At 43.5% G+C, this 13635-nt stretch overlaps 1 protein-coding gene across 2 annotated transcripts in view; it reads left to right on the forward strand.

Annotated features, from left to right (window-relative positions):
- The window catches only part of LOC137342759 (mannosyl-oligosaccharide 1,2-alpha-mannosidase IA-like), a 325275-nt gene that overhangs the window by 202959 nt on the left and 108681 nt on the right, over positions 1 to 13635 (forward strand). For both annotated transcript variants that reach the window (XM_068006938.1, XM_068006937.1), the window contains exon 7: positions 12792 to 12885. In XM_068006938.1, the coding sequence (XP_067863039.1) occupies positions 12792 to 12885 (94 nt within the window). The remainder of the gene's footprint in view (positions 1 to 12791; positions 12886 to 13635) is intronic.

A 13635-nucleotide genomic window follows, 5' to 3' on the forward strand; every position in this document is an offset into this window, starting at 1 on the left:
GGATGGAGGGATTGGATTATGAGGAACGATTATGTAAATTGGGCATGTTCTAACTGAAAAATGGAAGGTTGGGAAGTGATATGATTGTATCGTTTTTAGGATTCTAAAGGGACTAGATAATGTAGACCATAACAAGCTATTTTGCCTTGTCCAGGACAGTGGAACCAGAGGACACAGCCTGCGCTTGAAGGGTGGTAAAATCAAAACTAATCTGCGAAAACAATATTTCAATGAGCAAATGGTCAATCTGTGGAGCAGGCTCCCTAAAGAGTTGGTAGAATCAGTTAGTATTGTTTTATTCAAATGCGAATTAGATAGATCTCTTTCAGCAAATAACATTTTGCGATACAGTGTATGAGTAATTTGAGACATGACATGTGGTAAATGAAGCTTGCTTGGGAAGAAAACTGTGACTTTGGACCTATGGTTCCCAAAGTGTTCCACCACTGGAGTTTCAACATGTCATGTCTGGGTCTGTTGTTGACTAATTTACAGAGGTTGATTGCTATGAGTAGTCAGCAACTCCATTATCGTTGTACTATGCAACTACCAGGAAAGTAGAAAGTGAACTTGATGGACCTTAGTTTTCTTTGGTCTAGCAATTCCTATGTTCCTAATCAAAGTCTTTAAAATGATAAAGGGATTCGATAAGTTAGATACAGAGAAATTATTTTCTCTGGTGGACAAAGGGGCATATTCTTAAAATTAGAGCTAGGCCATTTAGGAGTGAAATCGGAAATTTGGAACTCTCTCCCCAGCAGGCTGTGGATGCCGGGTCAATTGAAATTTTCAAGACTGAGATTGTTAGATTTTTGTTTGGTAAGGGTATCAAGGGATATGGATCCAAGGCGGGCTACTGGAGTTGAGGTACAAATCAGCCATGATCTTATTGAATAACGGAACAGGCTCATGGGGCTGAATGGCCTATTCCTGTTCCTATGTTCATCCTCTACATTCCTTAGTGGACCTACTATCATTTTAACTATTATTTTACTTTTTCAATGCTTATTAAAACCCTAACTATTTCAACAACAAGACTAAACGCTTACTTTTTTCATATCACCTTTAAGCCCTTCCAATCTCCCTTTTCACCTTCACCTCCGAGAGAGTACAAGAAAGTCTAAGACTGGTTTGCAGTGCATGTGTGTAAATGCACGAAGCAAGGTAAACAAGGTTGGTGAGCTGCAGGCGCAACTAGCCACATGGGAATACGATGTGGCAATTACGGAGAGATGGCTCAAAAAAGGGCAGGATTGGGTACTAAATGTTTCTGGATACAAGGTGTTCAGGAGAGATAGGGAAGGAAAGAAAGGAGGGGGATAGCAGTATTGATTAAGGAGAATATTGCAGTAGTGGAGAGAGAGGATGTCCTGGATGGGTCAAGGACAGAATCTATTTGTGATGTGGAGATGCCGGTGATGGACTGGGGTTGACAATTGTAAACAATTTTACAACACCAAGTTATAGTCCAGCAATTTTATTTTAAATTCACAAGCTTTCGGAGGCTTCCTCCTTCGTCAGGTGAACGATGTGAATTTTCATTGCCTGCCAATCTTTGATTCCAATTTACCCAGGCCAGATCTATTCTCATCCCATTCAAATTGGCCCTCCTCCAATTAATTATTTTTACTATAGAGTGGTCCGTGTCCTTTTCCATAGCTATTCTAAACCTTATGATACTATGATCGCTGCTCCCTAAATGTTCCCTCACTGACACTTGCTACACTTGCCCACCTCATTCCCTAGAAGCAAGTCCAGCAATGCCTCCTTTCTCGTTGAGGCAGAAACGTACTGGTTAAGAAACTTATCCTGAACACATTTCAAAAATTCCTCCCCCTCTGTGCTCCTTATATTATTATTGTTATCCCAGTCTATATTAGGATAGTTGAAGTCCCCAGTTATCACTACCCTATAGCTTTTGCACCTCTCTGTAATTTCCCTGCAAATTTGCTCCTCTATATCCTTCCCACTAGTTGGTGGCCTATAGAATACACCCAGTAGTTTAATGGCGCCTCTTTTATTTCTTAACTCTAACCAAATAGATTCAGTCCTTGACCCGTCTCAGTAAAGGAAAATATAGTTGAGGTACTGGATGGGCTTAAAATTGATAAAGAAGAGGTACTTGAAAGGCTAGCTGTACATAAAGTAGATAAGTCACCCTGTCCTGATGGGATGCATCCTAGGTTGCTGAGGGAAGTAAGGGTGGAAATTGCGGAGATACTGGCCATAATCTTCCAAACATCTGTAGATACGGGGGTGGTGCCAGAGGCCTGGAGAATTACAAATGTTACACCCCTGTTCAAAAAAGGGTGTAAGGATAAACCCCGTAACTATAGGCCAGTCAGTTTAACCTCAGTGGTGGGGAAACTTTTCGAAACGATAATCCGGGACAGAATTAACAATTACTTGGGCAAGGGTGGATTGATTAGGGAAAGCCAGCACAGATTTGTTAAAGGCAAATCATGTTCAACTAACCTGATAAGAGTTTTTTGATGAGGTAACAGAGAAGGTAGATGAGGGCAATGCATTTGATGTGTGTATATGGACTTTCAAAAGGCGTTTGATAAAGAGTCGCATGGTAGGCTTATCATCAAGATTGCGGCCTATGGAATAAAGGGGGCAGTAGCAACATAGATACAGAATTGGCTAAGCGACAGGAAACAGAGAGTAGTGGTGAACGGTTGTTTTTCGGACTGGAGGGAGGTGTACAGTAGTGTTCCCCAGGGGTCGATGCTGGGACCACTGCTTTTCTTGATACATATTAATGACTTGGACTTGGTTGTACAGGGCACAATTTCAAAATGTGCAGATGACACAAAGCTTGGAAGGGTAGTAAACAGTGAGGATGATAGTGATAGACTTCAGGACAGAGACAGGCTGGTGGTATGGGCGGACACGTGGCAGATGAAATATAACGCAGAAAAATGCGAAGTGATACATTTTGGTAGGAAGAGAAAAGAGGAGAGGCAATATAATCTAGAGGGCACAACTCTATAAGGGGTACAGGAACAGAGAGACCTGGGGGTTTATGTGCACAAATCGTTGAAGGTGGCAGGGCAGGTTGAGAAAGCATTTAAAAAAGCATACGGCATCCTGGGCTTTATAAATAGAGGCATAGAGTACACGGGAGTCATGATGAACCTTTATAAAATGCTGGTTCGACCACAACTGGAGTATTGTGTCCAGTTCTGGGCACCGCACTTTAGGAAAGATGTGAAGGCCTTAGAGTGCAGAAGGGATTTACTAGAATGATTCCAGGGATGAGGGACGTTAGTTACGTGGATAGACTGGCGAAGCTGGGGTTGTTCTCCTTGGAACAGAGAAGGTTGCGAAGAGATTTGATAGAGGTATTCAAAATCTTGAAGGGTCCAGACAGAGTCGATAGAGAGAAACTGTTCCCGTTGGCAGAATGGTCAAGGACCAGAGGGCATAGATTTAACGTGATTGGCAAAAGAACCAAAGGTGATATGGGGAAAAACTTTTTTACGCTGGTAGTGGTTAGGATCTGGAATGCACTGCCCGAGGGAGTGGTGGAGGCAGATTCAATCATGGCCTTCAAAAGGGAACTGGATAAGTACTTGAAAGGAAAAAATTTGCAGGACTACAGGGAAAGGACAGGGGAGTGGGACTAGCTGGATTGTTCTTGCATAGAGCCGGCGCGAACTCGATGGGCCGAATAGCCTCCTTCCATGTTGTAACCTTTCTCTGATTCTAATTCTTCAAGATTCTCCACTCCTGGTCCAGTGACCTGTTCTCTAACCTTTCTGCCCAGTTAATTTGTGCCTTGTCCCTTCTTATCTCTCTGAACTTTGCCTTTTTTCAATGTAGCAGACTCTTCGTTATTCTTTTCTACTTTTACTTTGCACCTAAGAATATCATTATTTTCTAATTACCCTCCGACTCTTAAAACAGTTATTTGCCCTGTTTCATTTCCCAGAACTAAATCAAGCATTGCTATTTCATTGTTGGACTAGAAACATACTGATTGGAGAAGGGTTGGAAGTGATATACCCTAGGGGTGAGTTCTAGGTCCACTTTTGTTTCATATATACATGGGTGATTTGGACTTGGGTACCGGAAAAACAATCTCGAAATTTGCTGAAGACACAAAGGAAGGGGGTTTGAGAAAGAGGAGGGCTGTAAAAAATTTCAGGAGGACTTAGACAGTTCAGAAGAATGGGCAGACAGGTGGCAGATATAACTTAGAATCATAGAAGTTTACAACATGGAAACAGGCCCTTCGGCCCAACATGTCCATGTCGCCCAGTTTATACCACTAAGCTAGTCCCAATTGCCTGCACTTGGCCCATATCCCTCTATACCCATCTTACCCATGTAACTGTCCAAATGCTTTTTAAAAGACAAAATTGTACCTGCCTCTACTACTGCCTCTGGCAGCTCGTTCCTGACACACACCACCCTTTGAAAAAATTGCCCCTCTGGACCCTTTTGTATCTCTCCCCTCTCACCTTAAATCTATGCCCCCTCGTTATAGACTCCCCTACCTTTGGGAAAAGATTTTGACTATCAACCTTATCTATGCCCCTCATTATTTTATAGACTTCTATAAGATCACCCCTAAACCTCCTACTCTCCAGGGAAAAAAGTCTCAGTCTGTCCAACCTCTCCCTATAAGTCAAACCATCAAGTCCCGGTAGCATCCTAGTAAATCTTTTCTGCACTCTTTCTAGTTTAATAATATCCTTTCTATAATAGGGTGACCAGAACTGTACACAGTATTCCAAGTGTGGCCTAACTAATGTCTTGTATAACTTCAACAAGACATCCCAACTCCTGTATTCAATGTTCTGACCAATGAAACCAAGCATGCTGAATGCCTTCTTCACCACCCTATCCACCTGTGACTCCACTTTCAAGGAGCTATGAACCTGTACTCCTAGATCTCTTTGTTCTATAACTCTCCCCAAAGCCCTACCATTAACGGAGTAGGTCCTGGCCCGATTCGATCTACCAAAATGCATTACCTCACATTTATCTAAATTAAATTCCATCTGCCATTCATCGGCCCACTGGCCCAATTTATCAAGATCCCGTTGCAATCCTAGATAACCTTCTTCACTGTCCACAATGCCACCAATCTTGGTGTCATCTGCAAACTTACTAACCATGCCTCCTAAATTCTCATCCAAATCATTAATATAAATAACAAATAACAGCGGACCCAGCACCGATCCCTGAGGCACACCGCTGGTCACAGGCCTCCAATTTGAAAAACAACCCTCTACAACCACCCTCTGTCTTCTGTCGTCAATCCAACTTTGTATCCAATTGGCTACCTCACCTTGGATCCCGTGAGATTTAACCTTATGTAACAACCTACCATGCGGTACCTTGTCAAAGGCTTTGCTAAAGTCCATGTAGACCACGTCTACTGCACAGCCCTCATCTATCTTCTTGGTTACCCCTTCAAAAAACTCAATCAAATTCGTGAGACATGATTTTCCACTCACAAAACCATGCTGACTGTTCCTAATCAGTCCCTGCCTCTCCAAATGCCCGTAGATCCTGTCTCTCAGAATACCCTCTAACAACTTACCCACTACAGATGTCAGGCTCACCGGTCTGTAGTTCCCAGGCTTTTCCCTGCCACCCTTCTTAAACAAAGGCACAACATTTGCTACCCTCCAATCTTCAGGCACCTCACCTGTAGCTGTCGATGATTCAAATATCTCTGCTAGGGGACCGGCAATTTCCTCCCTAACCTCCCATAACGTCCTGGGATACATTTCATCAGGTCCCGGAGATTTATCTACCTTGATGCGCGTTAAGACTTCCAGCACCTCCCTCTCTGTAATATGTACACTCCTCAAGACATCACTATTTATTTCCCCAAGTTCCCTAACATCCATGCCTTTCTCAACCGTAAATACCGATGTGAAATATTCATTTCGGATCTCACCCATCTCTTGTGGTTCCGCACATCGATGACCTTGTTAATAAGGAGACATATAAGATAATGTGTTTTGGGGCAAATAAACAAGGAATGGGGCTACATACTGAATGAAAAGGTGCTAAAGGACCAATGAACAGAGCGACCTAGAGGTTCAAATATATAATTCCCTGAAAGTACAAGTGAGGTAAATGAAGTAATAAAAAGGGATCAATAACATTTTGGGTTTTATAAATAGTCATCATCCGAAAACACGACGCCAGGCTCCACGCGTACGTTGGCGACATCCAGCTCTACCTCACCACCACCTCTCTCGATTCCTCCACTGCCTCTGATTTGTCACGCTGTTTGTCTGACTGAGCAGGAATTTCCTCCAACTAAATATTGGGAAGATCAAAAGCATTGTCTTCGGTCCCCACCAGAAACTTCATTCCCTATCCACCAACTCCATCCCTCTTCCTGACCACTATCTGAGGCTGAACCAGACCGCTCACAACCTTGGTGACCTACTTGATCCTGAAATGAGCTTCCAACCCATATCTGCTCCATCACCAAGACCGCCTACTTCCACCTCCGTAACATCACCCGTCTCCGCCCACGTCTCAGCTCATCTGCTGCTGAAACCCTCATCCCTGCCTTTGTTACCTCTAGACTTGACTATTCCAGTGCTCTCCTGGCCAGCTTCCCACCTTACACCCTCTGTAAACTTGAGCTCATCAAAAACTCTGCTGCCTGTATTCTAACTCACACCAAGTCCTGCTCACTCATCACCTCTGTGGTTGCTGACCTACATTGGCTCCCGGACCGGCAACACCTCGATTTAAAAATTCTCATCTTTGTTTTCAAATCCCTCCATGGCCTCGCCTCTCCCCATCTCTGTAACCTCCTCCAGCCTACAACCCTCCGAGACCTCTGCTTTACGCCAAGTCTGGCCTCTTGCGCACCCTGATTTTCATCGCTCCACCATTGGCCGGGCCTTCAGCTGCCTGGCCACAAAGCTTTGGAATTCCCTCCCTAAACCTCTCTGCCTCCCTACCTCTCCTCCTTTAAGACACTCCTTAAAACCTACCTCTTTGACCAAGCTTTTGGCCACCTATCCTAATAAGCTTTATTTGGCTCGGTGTCAAATTTTGTTTGATAATGCTCCTGTGAAGCGCCTTGGGACATTTTACTATTTTAAATGCACCATATAAATGCAAGTTGTTGTTCTTGTTGTTATGAGGAGACACTTTGAGATACTGGCATTATTTCCACTGGAGCAGAGAAAGCCAAGAGTAGAATTAATTGAGTATTTTTAATAGGGTGAACATGGATATGCTGTTTCCTCTCACTGAGAAAGTGGAAAGAGGTTAGGAGAAATTTCTTTATATAGAGGCTTGTTGGGGCATTCTGTCATTGGGAGTGGTTGAGACAGAACAATTGCATCTTTTAAGGGAAAATTGGATAAATATTTGAGACACAGGAAGAGGGAACGTGGGATTAGAGCAGTGCTTTAGCAAAGGGCCAGCACAGACACCAAGGGATGAATGGTTTTCTTCTACGCTGTAAGGTTCCATGGTTCTATCTAGGAAGCAAGTCTTGGATAAAGTCTAAAAACTGTTGCTGACTTTTACCACATACATTTAGGACACCCAATGTAATTGCTCTGTTGTTCTTCATTATTTCTTTCAACTGTCTGTAGATTTACCCCAACTTCTCCATTTAAAATCAAAAGGAATTCGATAAAGTGCCACACAAAACGTCGTTACACAAGATAAGGGCTCAGGGGATTTGGGGTGATATATTACCACGGATAGAGGATTGGTTAACGGACAGAAAATAGAGAGTAGGAATAAACGGGTTATTTTCGGGTTGACTGGCTGTAACTAGTGGGGTGCCACAAGGATCAGTGCTTGGGCCTCAGTATTTACAATCTATATTAAAGACTTAGATGAAGGGACTGAGTGTAATGTATCCAAGTTTGCTGACGATACAAAGCTAGGTGGGAAAGTGAGCTATGAGGAGGACACAAAGAGTCTGCAAAGGGATATAGACAAGTTAAGTGAGTGGGCAAGAAGGTGGCAGATGGAGTATAATGTGGGGAAATGGTTCACTTTGGTAGGAAGAATAGGAAAACAGAATATTTTTAAAATTATTAAATTAAACTATTAAATGTTGGGGTTCAGAGGGATTTAGGTGTCCTTGTCCATGAAACACAGAAAGTTAACATGCATGTACAGCACGCAATTAGGAAGGAAAATGGTATGTTGGCCTTTATTGCAAGGGGGTTGGAGTACAAGAGTAAGGAAGTCTTGCTACAATTGTACAGGGCTTTGGGGAACAGATAAGCGTTTCTGCGGCCGCAAACGTGACTCCAGGATGGTATGTTGCCTCCCTGGTGCTAGGGTCAAGGATGTCACGGAGCGGCTGCAGGGCATTCTGGAGGGGGAAGGTGAACAGCCAGTAGTCGTGGTCCATATTGGTACCAATGACATGGGGATGAGGTCCTGCCAGGTGAATTTAAGGAGTTAGGAGATAAATTAAAAAGCAGGACTTTAAAGGTAGTGATCTCAGGATTACTACCAGTGCCACGTGCAAGTGAGTATAGGAACAGGAGAATAGACAGGATGAATGCGTGGCTGCAGGGATGGTGTAGGAGGGAGGGATTTAGATTCCTGGGACATTGGGACCGGTTCTGGGGAAGGTGGGACCTGTACAAGCGGGACGGGTTACACCCGAGCAGGACCGGGACCAATGTCCTCACTGGGGTGTTTCCTAGTGCTGTTGGGGAAGGTTTAAACTAGAGTGGCAGGGGGTTGGGAACCTGAGCGGGGAGTCAGAAGGGAGTAAAGTTGAGAGCAGCAAGAGAGGGGAAGACCCAGGGGAAATTTACAATACAAATAGTACAAACAGTTGTTCAAGAAGAAGTGAAAGGGAAAAGCGTAGAGCAGCGGAAAGAAAGTGTACTTTAGGCATGACAGATAAAATAAAAACTAGAAGGCGTAAGGCGATTAACCCAGCATCAAAACTGAAGATCAGGCTAGGGTGTGTGGCCCAACTAAGAGTTCTATATACAAATGCACGGAGTATAAGGAATAAATTAAATGAACTACAGGTTCAAATTCAAATTGGAGGGTATGACATGATAGCTATTACTGAGACTTGGCTGCAGGATGGTCAGGATTGGGAACTAATTACACCAGGTTATAAGGTCTACAGGAGAGATAGGGAAAATGGAAGAGGGGGAGGAGTAGCCTTAATGATTAGAGATGAAATCACTTCAGTGATAAAGGGAGACATAACGAGAGGTAAGCAGCCAACAGAGACCTTATGGGTTGAATTGAGAAATAAGAAAGGATCTAAGACTATAGTGGGAGTTGTATTTCGGACCCCTGGCAGCAGCTCTGAAGTTACATGGGTAAGATGGGTATAGAGGGATATGGGCCAAGTGCAGGCATCTGGGACTAGCTTAGTGGTATAAACTGGGCGACATGGACATGTTGGGCCGAAGGGCCTGTTTCCATGTTGTAAACTTCTATGATTCTATGAAGTGCTAGATTGTATAAATGCAGAGATTAGACAAGCGTGTAAGAAAGGCATAGTGGTCTTAATGGGGGACTTTAACCTTCACATAGATTGGGAAAAGCAGACTAGCAACTGTCAGAAAGGTAGTGAATTTCTTGAGTGTGTCCGGGATAGTTTTCTACAGCAGTATGTCCTAGAGGCAACAAGGGGGCAAGCCATACTAGATTTGGTAATGAGTAATGAACCAGATTTAGTTAACGGCTTAACTGTGCGTGAACATCTATCCAATAGCGATCATAACATGATCGAGTTCAATGTAATGTTTGAAAGGGAAAAAAGTGAATCAGCTGCTAAGATTCTAGACTTGGGCAAGGCCGACTTCAATGGGATGAGACAGAGACTGTCCACAGTAAACTGGGCAAATCTGTTAATGGGTAAAACAACTGATTATCAGTGGGAAATGTTTAAAGAAACATTTAACGTGATACAGAATCGGTTTATACCCCTGAGGGACAAGAGCTCTACTTGCCAAAAAAAACAGCCATGGACAACTAAAGAGGTAAGGGACAGCATAAGACACAAGGAAAGGGCATACAAAAAGGCAAAAAATGACACAGATCCTGGCGAATGGGAAAGATACAAAGATCAACAAAGGGTCACCAAACAGATAGTAAGGGCTACAAAAAGAGAGTATGAAAAGAAACTCGCAAGGGATATCAAAACCAATACGAAGAACTTTTATAGTTACATTAGGAAAAAGAGGGTGGTCAGGAGCAGTGTTGGCCCCTTAAAAACTGAAAGTGGGCTATTGTCATTGACAATGGGGAAATGGCGGACATGTTGAACAATTACTTTGCATCAGTATTTACAGTCGAAAAAGAGGATAGCATGCCGGAAATCCCAAGAAAACTTATGTTGAATCGGGGACAGGGACTCGATAAAATTAACATAAGTAAAGCAACAGTAATGAAGAAAATAATAGCACTAAAGAGTGACAAATCCCCAGGACCAGATGGTTTCCATCCCAGGGTTTTAAAGGAAGTAGGTGAGCACATTGCGGATGCCCTAACTATAATCTTTCAAAGTTCTCTAGATTCAGGAACTGTCCCTCTGGATTGGAAAATTGCACATATCACTCCGCTTTTTAAGAAAGGAGAGAGAGGGAAACCGGGGAATTATAGACCAGTTAGCCTAACATCTGTTGTGGGGAAAATGCTGGAGTCTATAATTAAGGATAGGGTGACTGAACACCGACAATTTTCAGTTAATCAGAGAGAGCCAGCATGGATTTGTGAAAGGTAGGTCGTGCCTGACAAACCTGATTGAATTTTTTGAAGAGGTGACTAAAGTAGTGGACAGGGGAATGTCAATGGATGTTATTTATATGGACTTCCAGAAGGCATTTGATCAGGTCCCACATAAGAGACTGTTAGCTAAGATAGAAGCCCATGGAATCGAGGGATAAGTATGGACTTGGTTCGGAAGTTGGCTGAGCGAAAGGCGACAGAGAGTATGGATAATGGGTAGGTACTCACATTGGCAGGATGTGACTAATGGAGTCCCGCAGGGATCTGTCTTGGGGCCTCAATTATTCACAATATTTATTAATGACTTAGATGAAGGCATAGAAAGTCTCATATCTAAGTTTGTCGATGACACAAAGATTGGTGACATTGTAAGCAATGTAGATGAAAACATAAAATTACAAAGCGATATTGATAGATTAGGTGAATGGGCAAAACTGTGGCAAATGGAATTCAATGTAGACAAATGTGAGGTCATCCACTTTGGATCAAAAAAGGATAGAAGCGGGTACTTTCTAAATGGTAAAAAGTTAAAAACAGTGGATGTCCAAAGGGACTTAGGGGTTCAGGTACATAGATCATTGAAGTGTCATGAACAGGTGCAGAAAATAATCAAGAAGGCTAATGGAATGCTGGCCTTTATATCGAGAGGACTAGAGTACAAGGGGGCAGAAGTTATGCTGCAGCTATACAAAACCCTGGTTGGACAGCACTTGGAGTGCTGTGAGCAGTTCTGGGCACCACACCTTCGGAAGGACATATTGGCCTTGGAGGGAGTGCAGCGTAGGTTTACTAGAATGATACCCGGACTTCAAGGGTTAAGTTATGAGGAGAGATTACACAAATTGGGGTTGTATTCTCTAGAGTTTCGAAGGTTAAGGGGTGATCTGATCGAAGTTTATGAGATATTAAGGGGAACAGATAGGGTGGATAGAGAAAAACTATTTCCACTGGTTGGGGATTCTAGGAGTAGGGGGCACAGTCTAAAAATTAGAGCCAGACCTTTCAGGAGCGAGATTAGAAAACATTTCTACACACAAAGGGTTGTAGAAGTTTGGAACATTCTTCCGCAAACGGCAGTTGATACTAGCTCAATTACTAAATTTAAATCTGAGAGAGATAGCTTTTTGGCAACCAAAGGTATTAAGGGATATGGGCCAAAGGCAGGTATATGGAGTTAGATCACAGATCAGCCATGATCTTATCAAATGGCGGAGCAGGCACGAGGGGCTGAATGGCCTACTCCTGTTCCTATGTTCCTATGGTGAGACCACACCCGGAGTACTGTGTACAGTTTTGGTCTCTTTACCTAAGGAAGGATATACTTGCCTTGGAGGCGGTGCAATGAAGGTTCACTGGATTGATTCCTGGGATGAGAGGGTTGTGCGATGACGAGAGATTGAGAAGAATGGGCCTATGTTCTCTCGAGTTTAAAAGAATAAGAGGTGATCTCATTGATACATATAAAATTCTTAGAGGACTTGACAAGGTGGATGCGGTGCGGCTGTTTCCCCTGGCTGGAGAGTCTAGAACCAGGGGGCATGGTCTCAGGATAAGGGATGGGCGATTTAGGACTGAGATGAGGAGGAATTGCTTCACGCAGAGGGTGGTGAATCTTTGGAGTTCTCTACCCCAGAGGACTGTGGATGCTCAATCGTTGAGTATAGTCAAGTCTGAGATCGATAGACTTTTGGACTCTTAAGGGAATCAAGGGATATCGGGATCGGGCGGGAAAGTGGAATTGAGGTCAAAGATCAGCCATGATCTTATTGAATGGCGGAACCGGCGCAAGGGGCCATATGGCCTACCCCTGCTCCTATTTCTCATGTTCTTACCATTTAAGGTCTATTTCCTTTCCCTATTCTCACTACATCAAATATATCATTTTAGCAGGTCCATCAGCAGTGCTTTACCACAGATAATTTCCTCTGTGATGGCAAGGTGTTAAACTACAACAGTTAAAAAATCAAATCGGTAGACACCAACCCATTATTGTGGTATATCATGCAGCAAAAACATTGTACATGGCTTCTAAATACACAGTGGTTAAACTTGAATTTGTATATTTTCAGGTGATGACAATCCGGAAAGTTCTGAATCGGCTAGAAAAACCTCATGGGCTTTACCCCAATTATCTGAGCCCCGTTACTGGTCACTGGGGTCAGCGTAAGTAGCAGGTTGAGTTCATCAACACTCCCTTTCACTTCCATGATTTAATTTCTAAATTTCACCTGTTGACTTCTCAACCACAACTCTTACAGAGAAGAAACCATTTCGGTGAGATTGTAGTCGACTAACAATTGGTAAGAAGTACTGTATTTATAGAATGAAATTTAATAAGGATGAAAGCTATACAGGCGTCGATTTTAGCTCCATGTGGGTTTTGGGTGGGTGGGTAAGAGATAAGATGAAATTCACCCGCTGTTGAAGAAATCAGGCTGGATTATTTTAACTCCTGGGCCTCATTAACATGCTGCCGACGGGCAGGAAATGAGTGAGAAACAGCTTCCTGCCTGTGGAAAATTGGGCAGCCCAAGGCCGTCTGCCGGCTTGCAGATAGGTGCTGGGAAGGGGTTTCTGGGAAGGTCTTGCAGGAGAGAAACTGGGATCCAGGGCAGGGCAGGCCTAAACTTTTCTTGTCGGGCCCAGAGATGCACTCCTGCTCTTCCTGTTCCCACAAAGAAAACTGATCAACTAAACTTTCAGGGTTTCTTCACGTCTCTATCCTCTTCTGACTGTTTCAGTCTGGCGAGAAAGCCACAGTGCTTCCGCACTCAGGCCGGAGTTAACATTGCATTTGGGCCACAACTGGGTATTTAAAGGAGGGCCCCACTGGCTTTGGGCGGGCGTTTTTGCTGCCCGTCCAGAAGATTGCATAAAAATTACAGTTGGCAAGATCTGGGCGGCTCGAGGGTG

Source organism: Heptranchias perlo, chromosome 26 (genome assembly GCF_035084215.1).
Source record: "Heptranchias perlo isolate sHepPer1 chromosome 26, sHepPer1.hap1, whole genome shotgun sequence".
NCBI classification, from domain to species: domain Eukaryota; kingdom Metazoa; phylum Chordata; class Chondrichthyes; order Hexanchiformes; family Hexanchidae; genus Heptranchias; species Heptranchias perlo.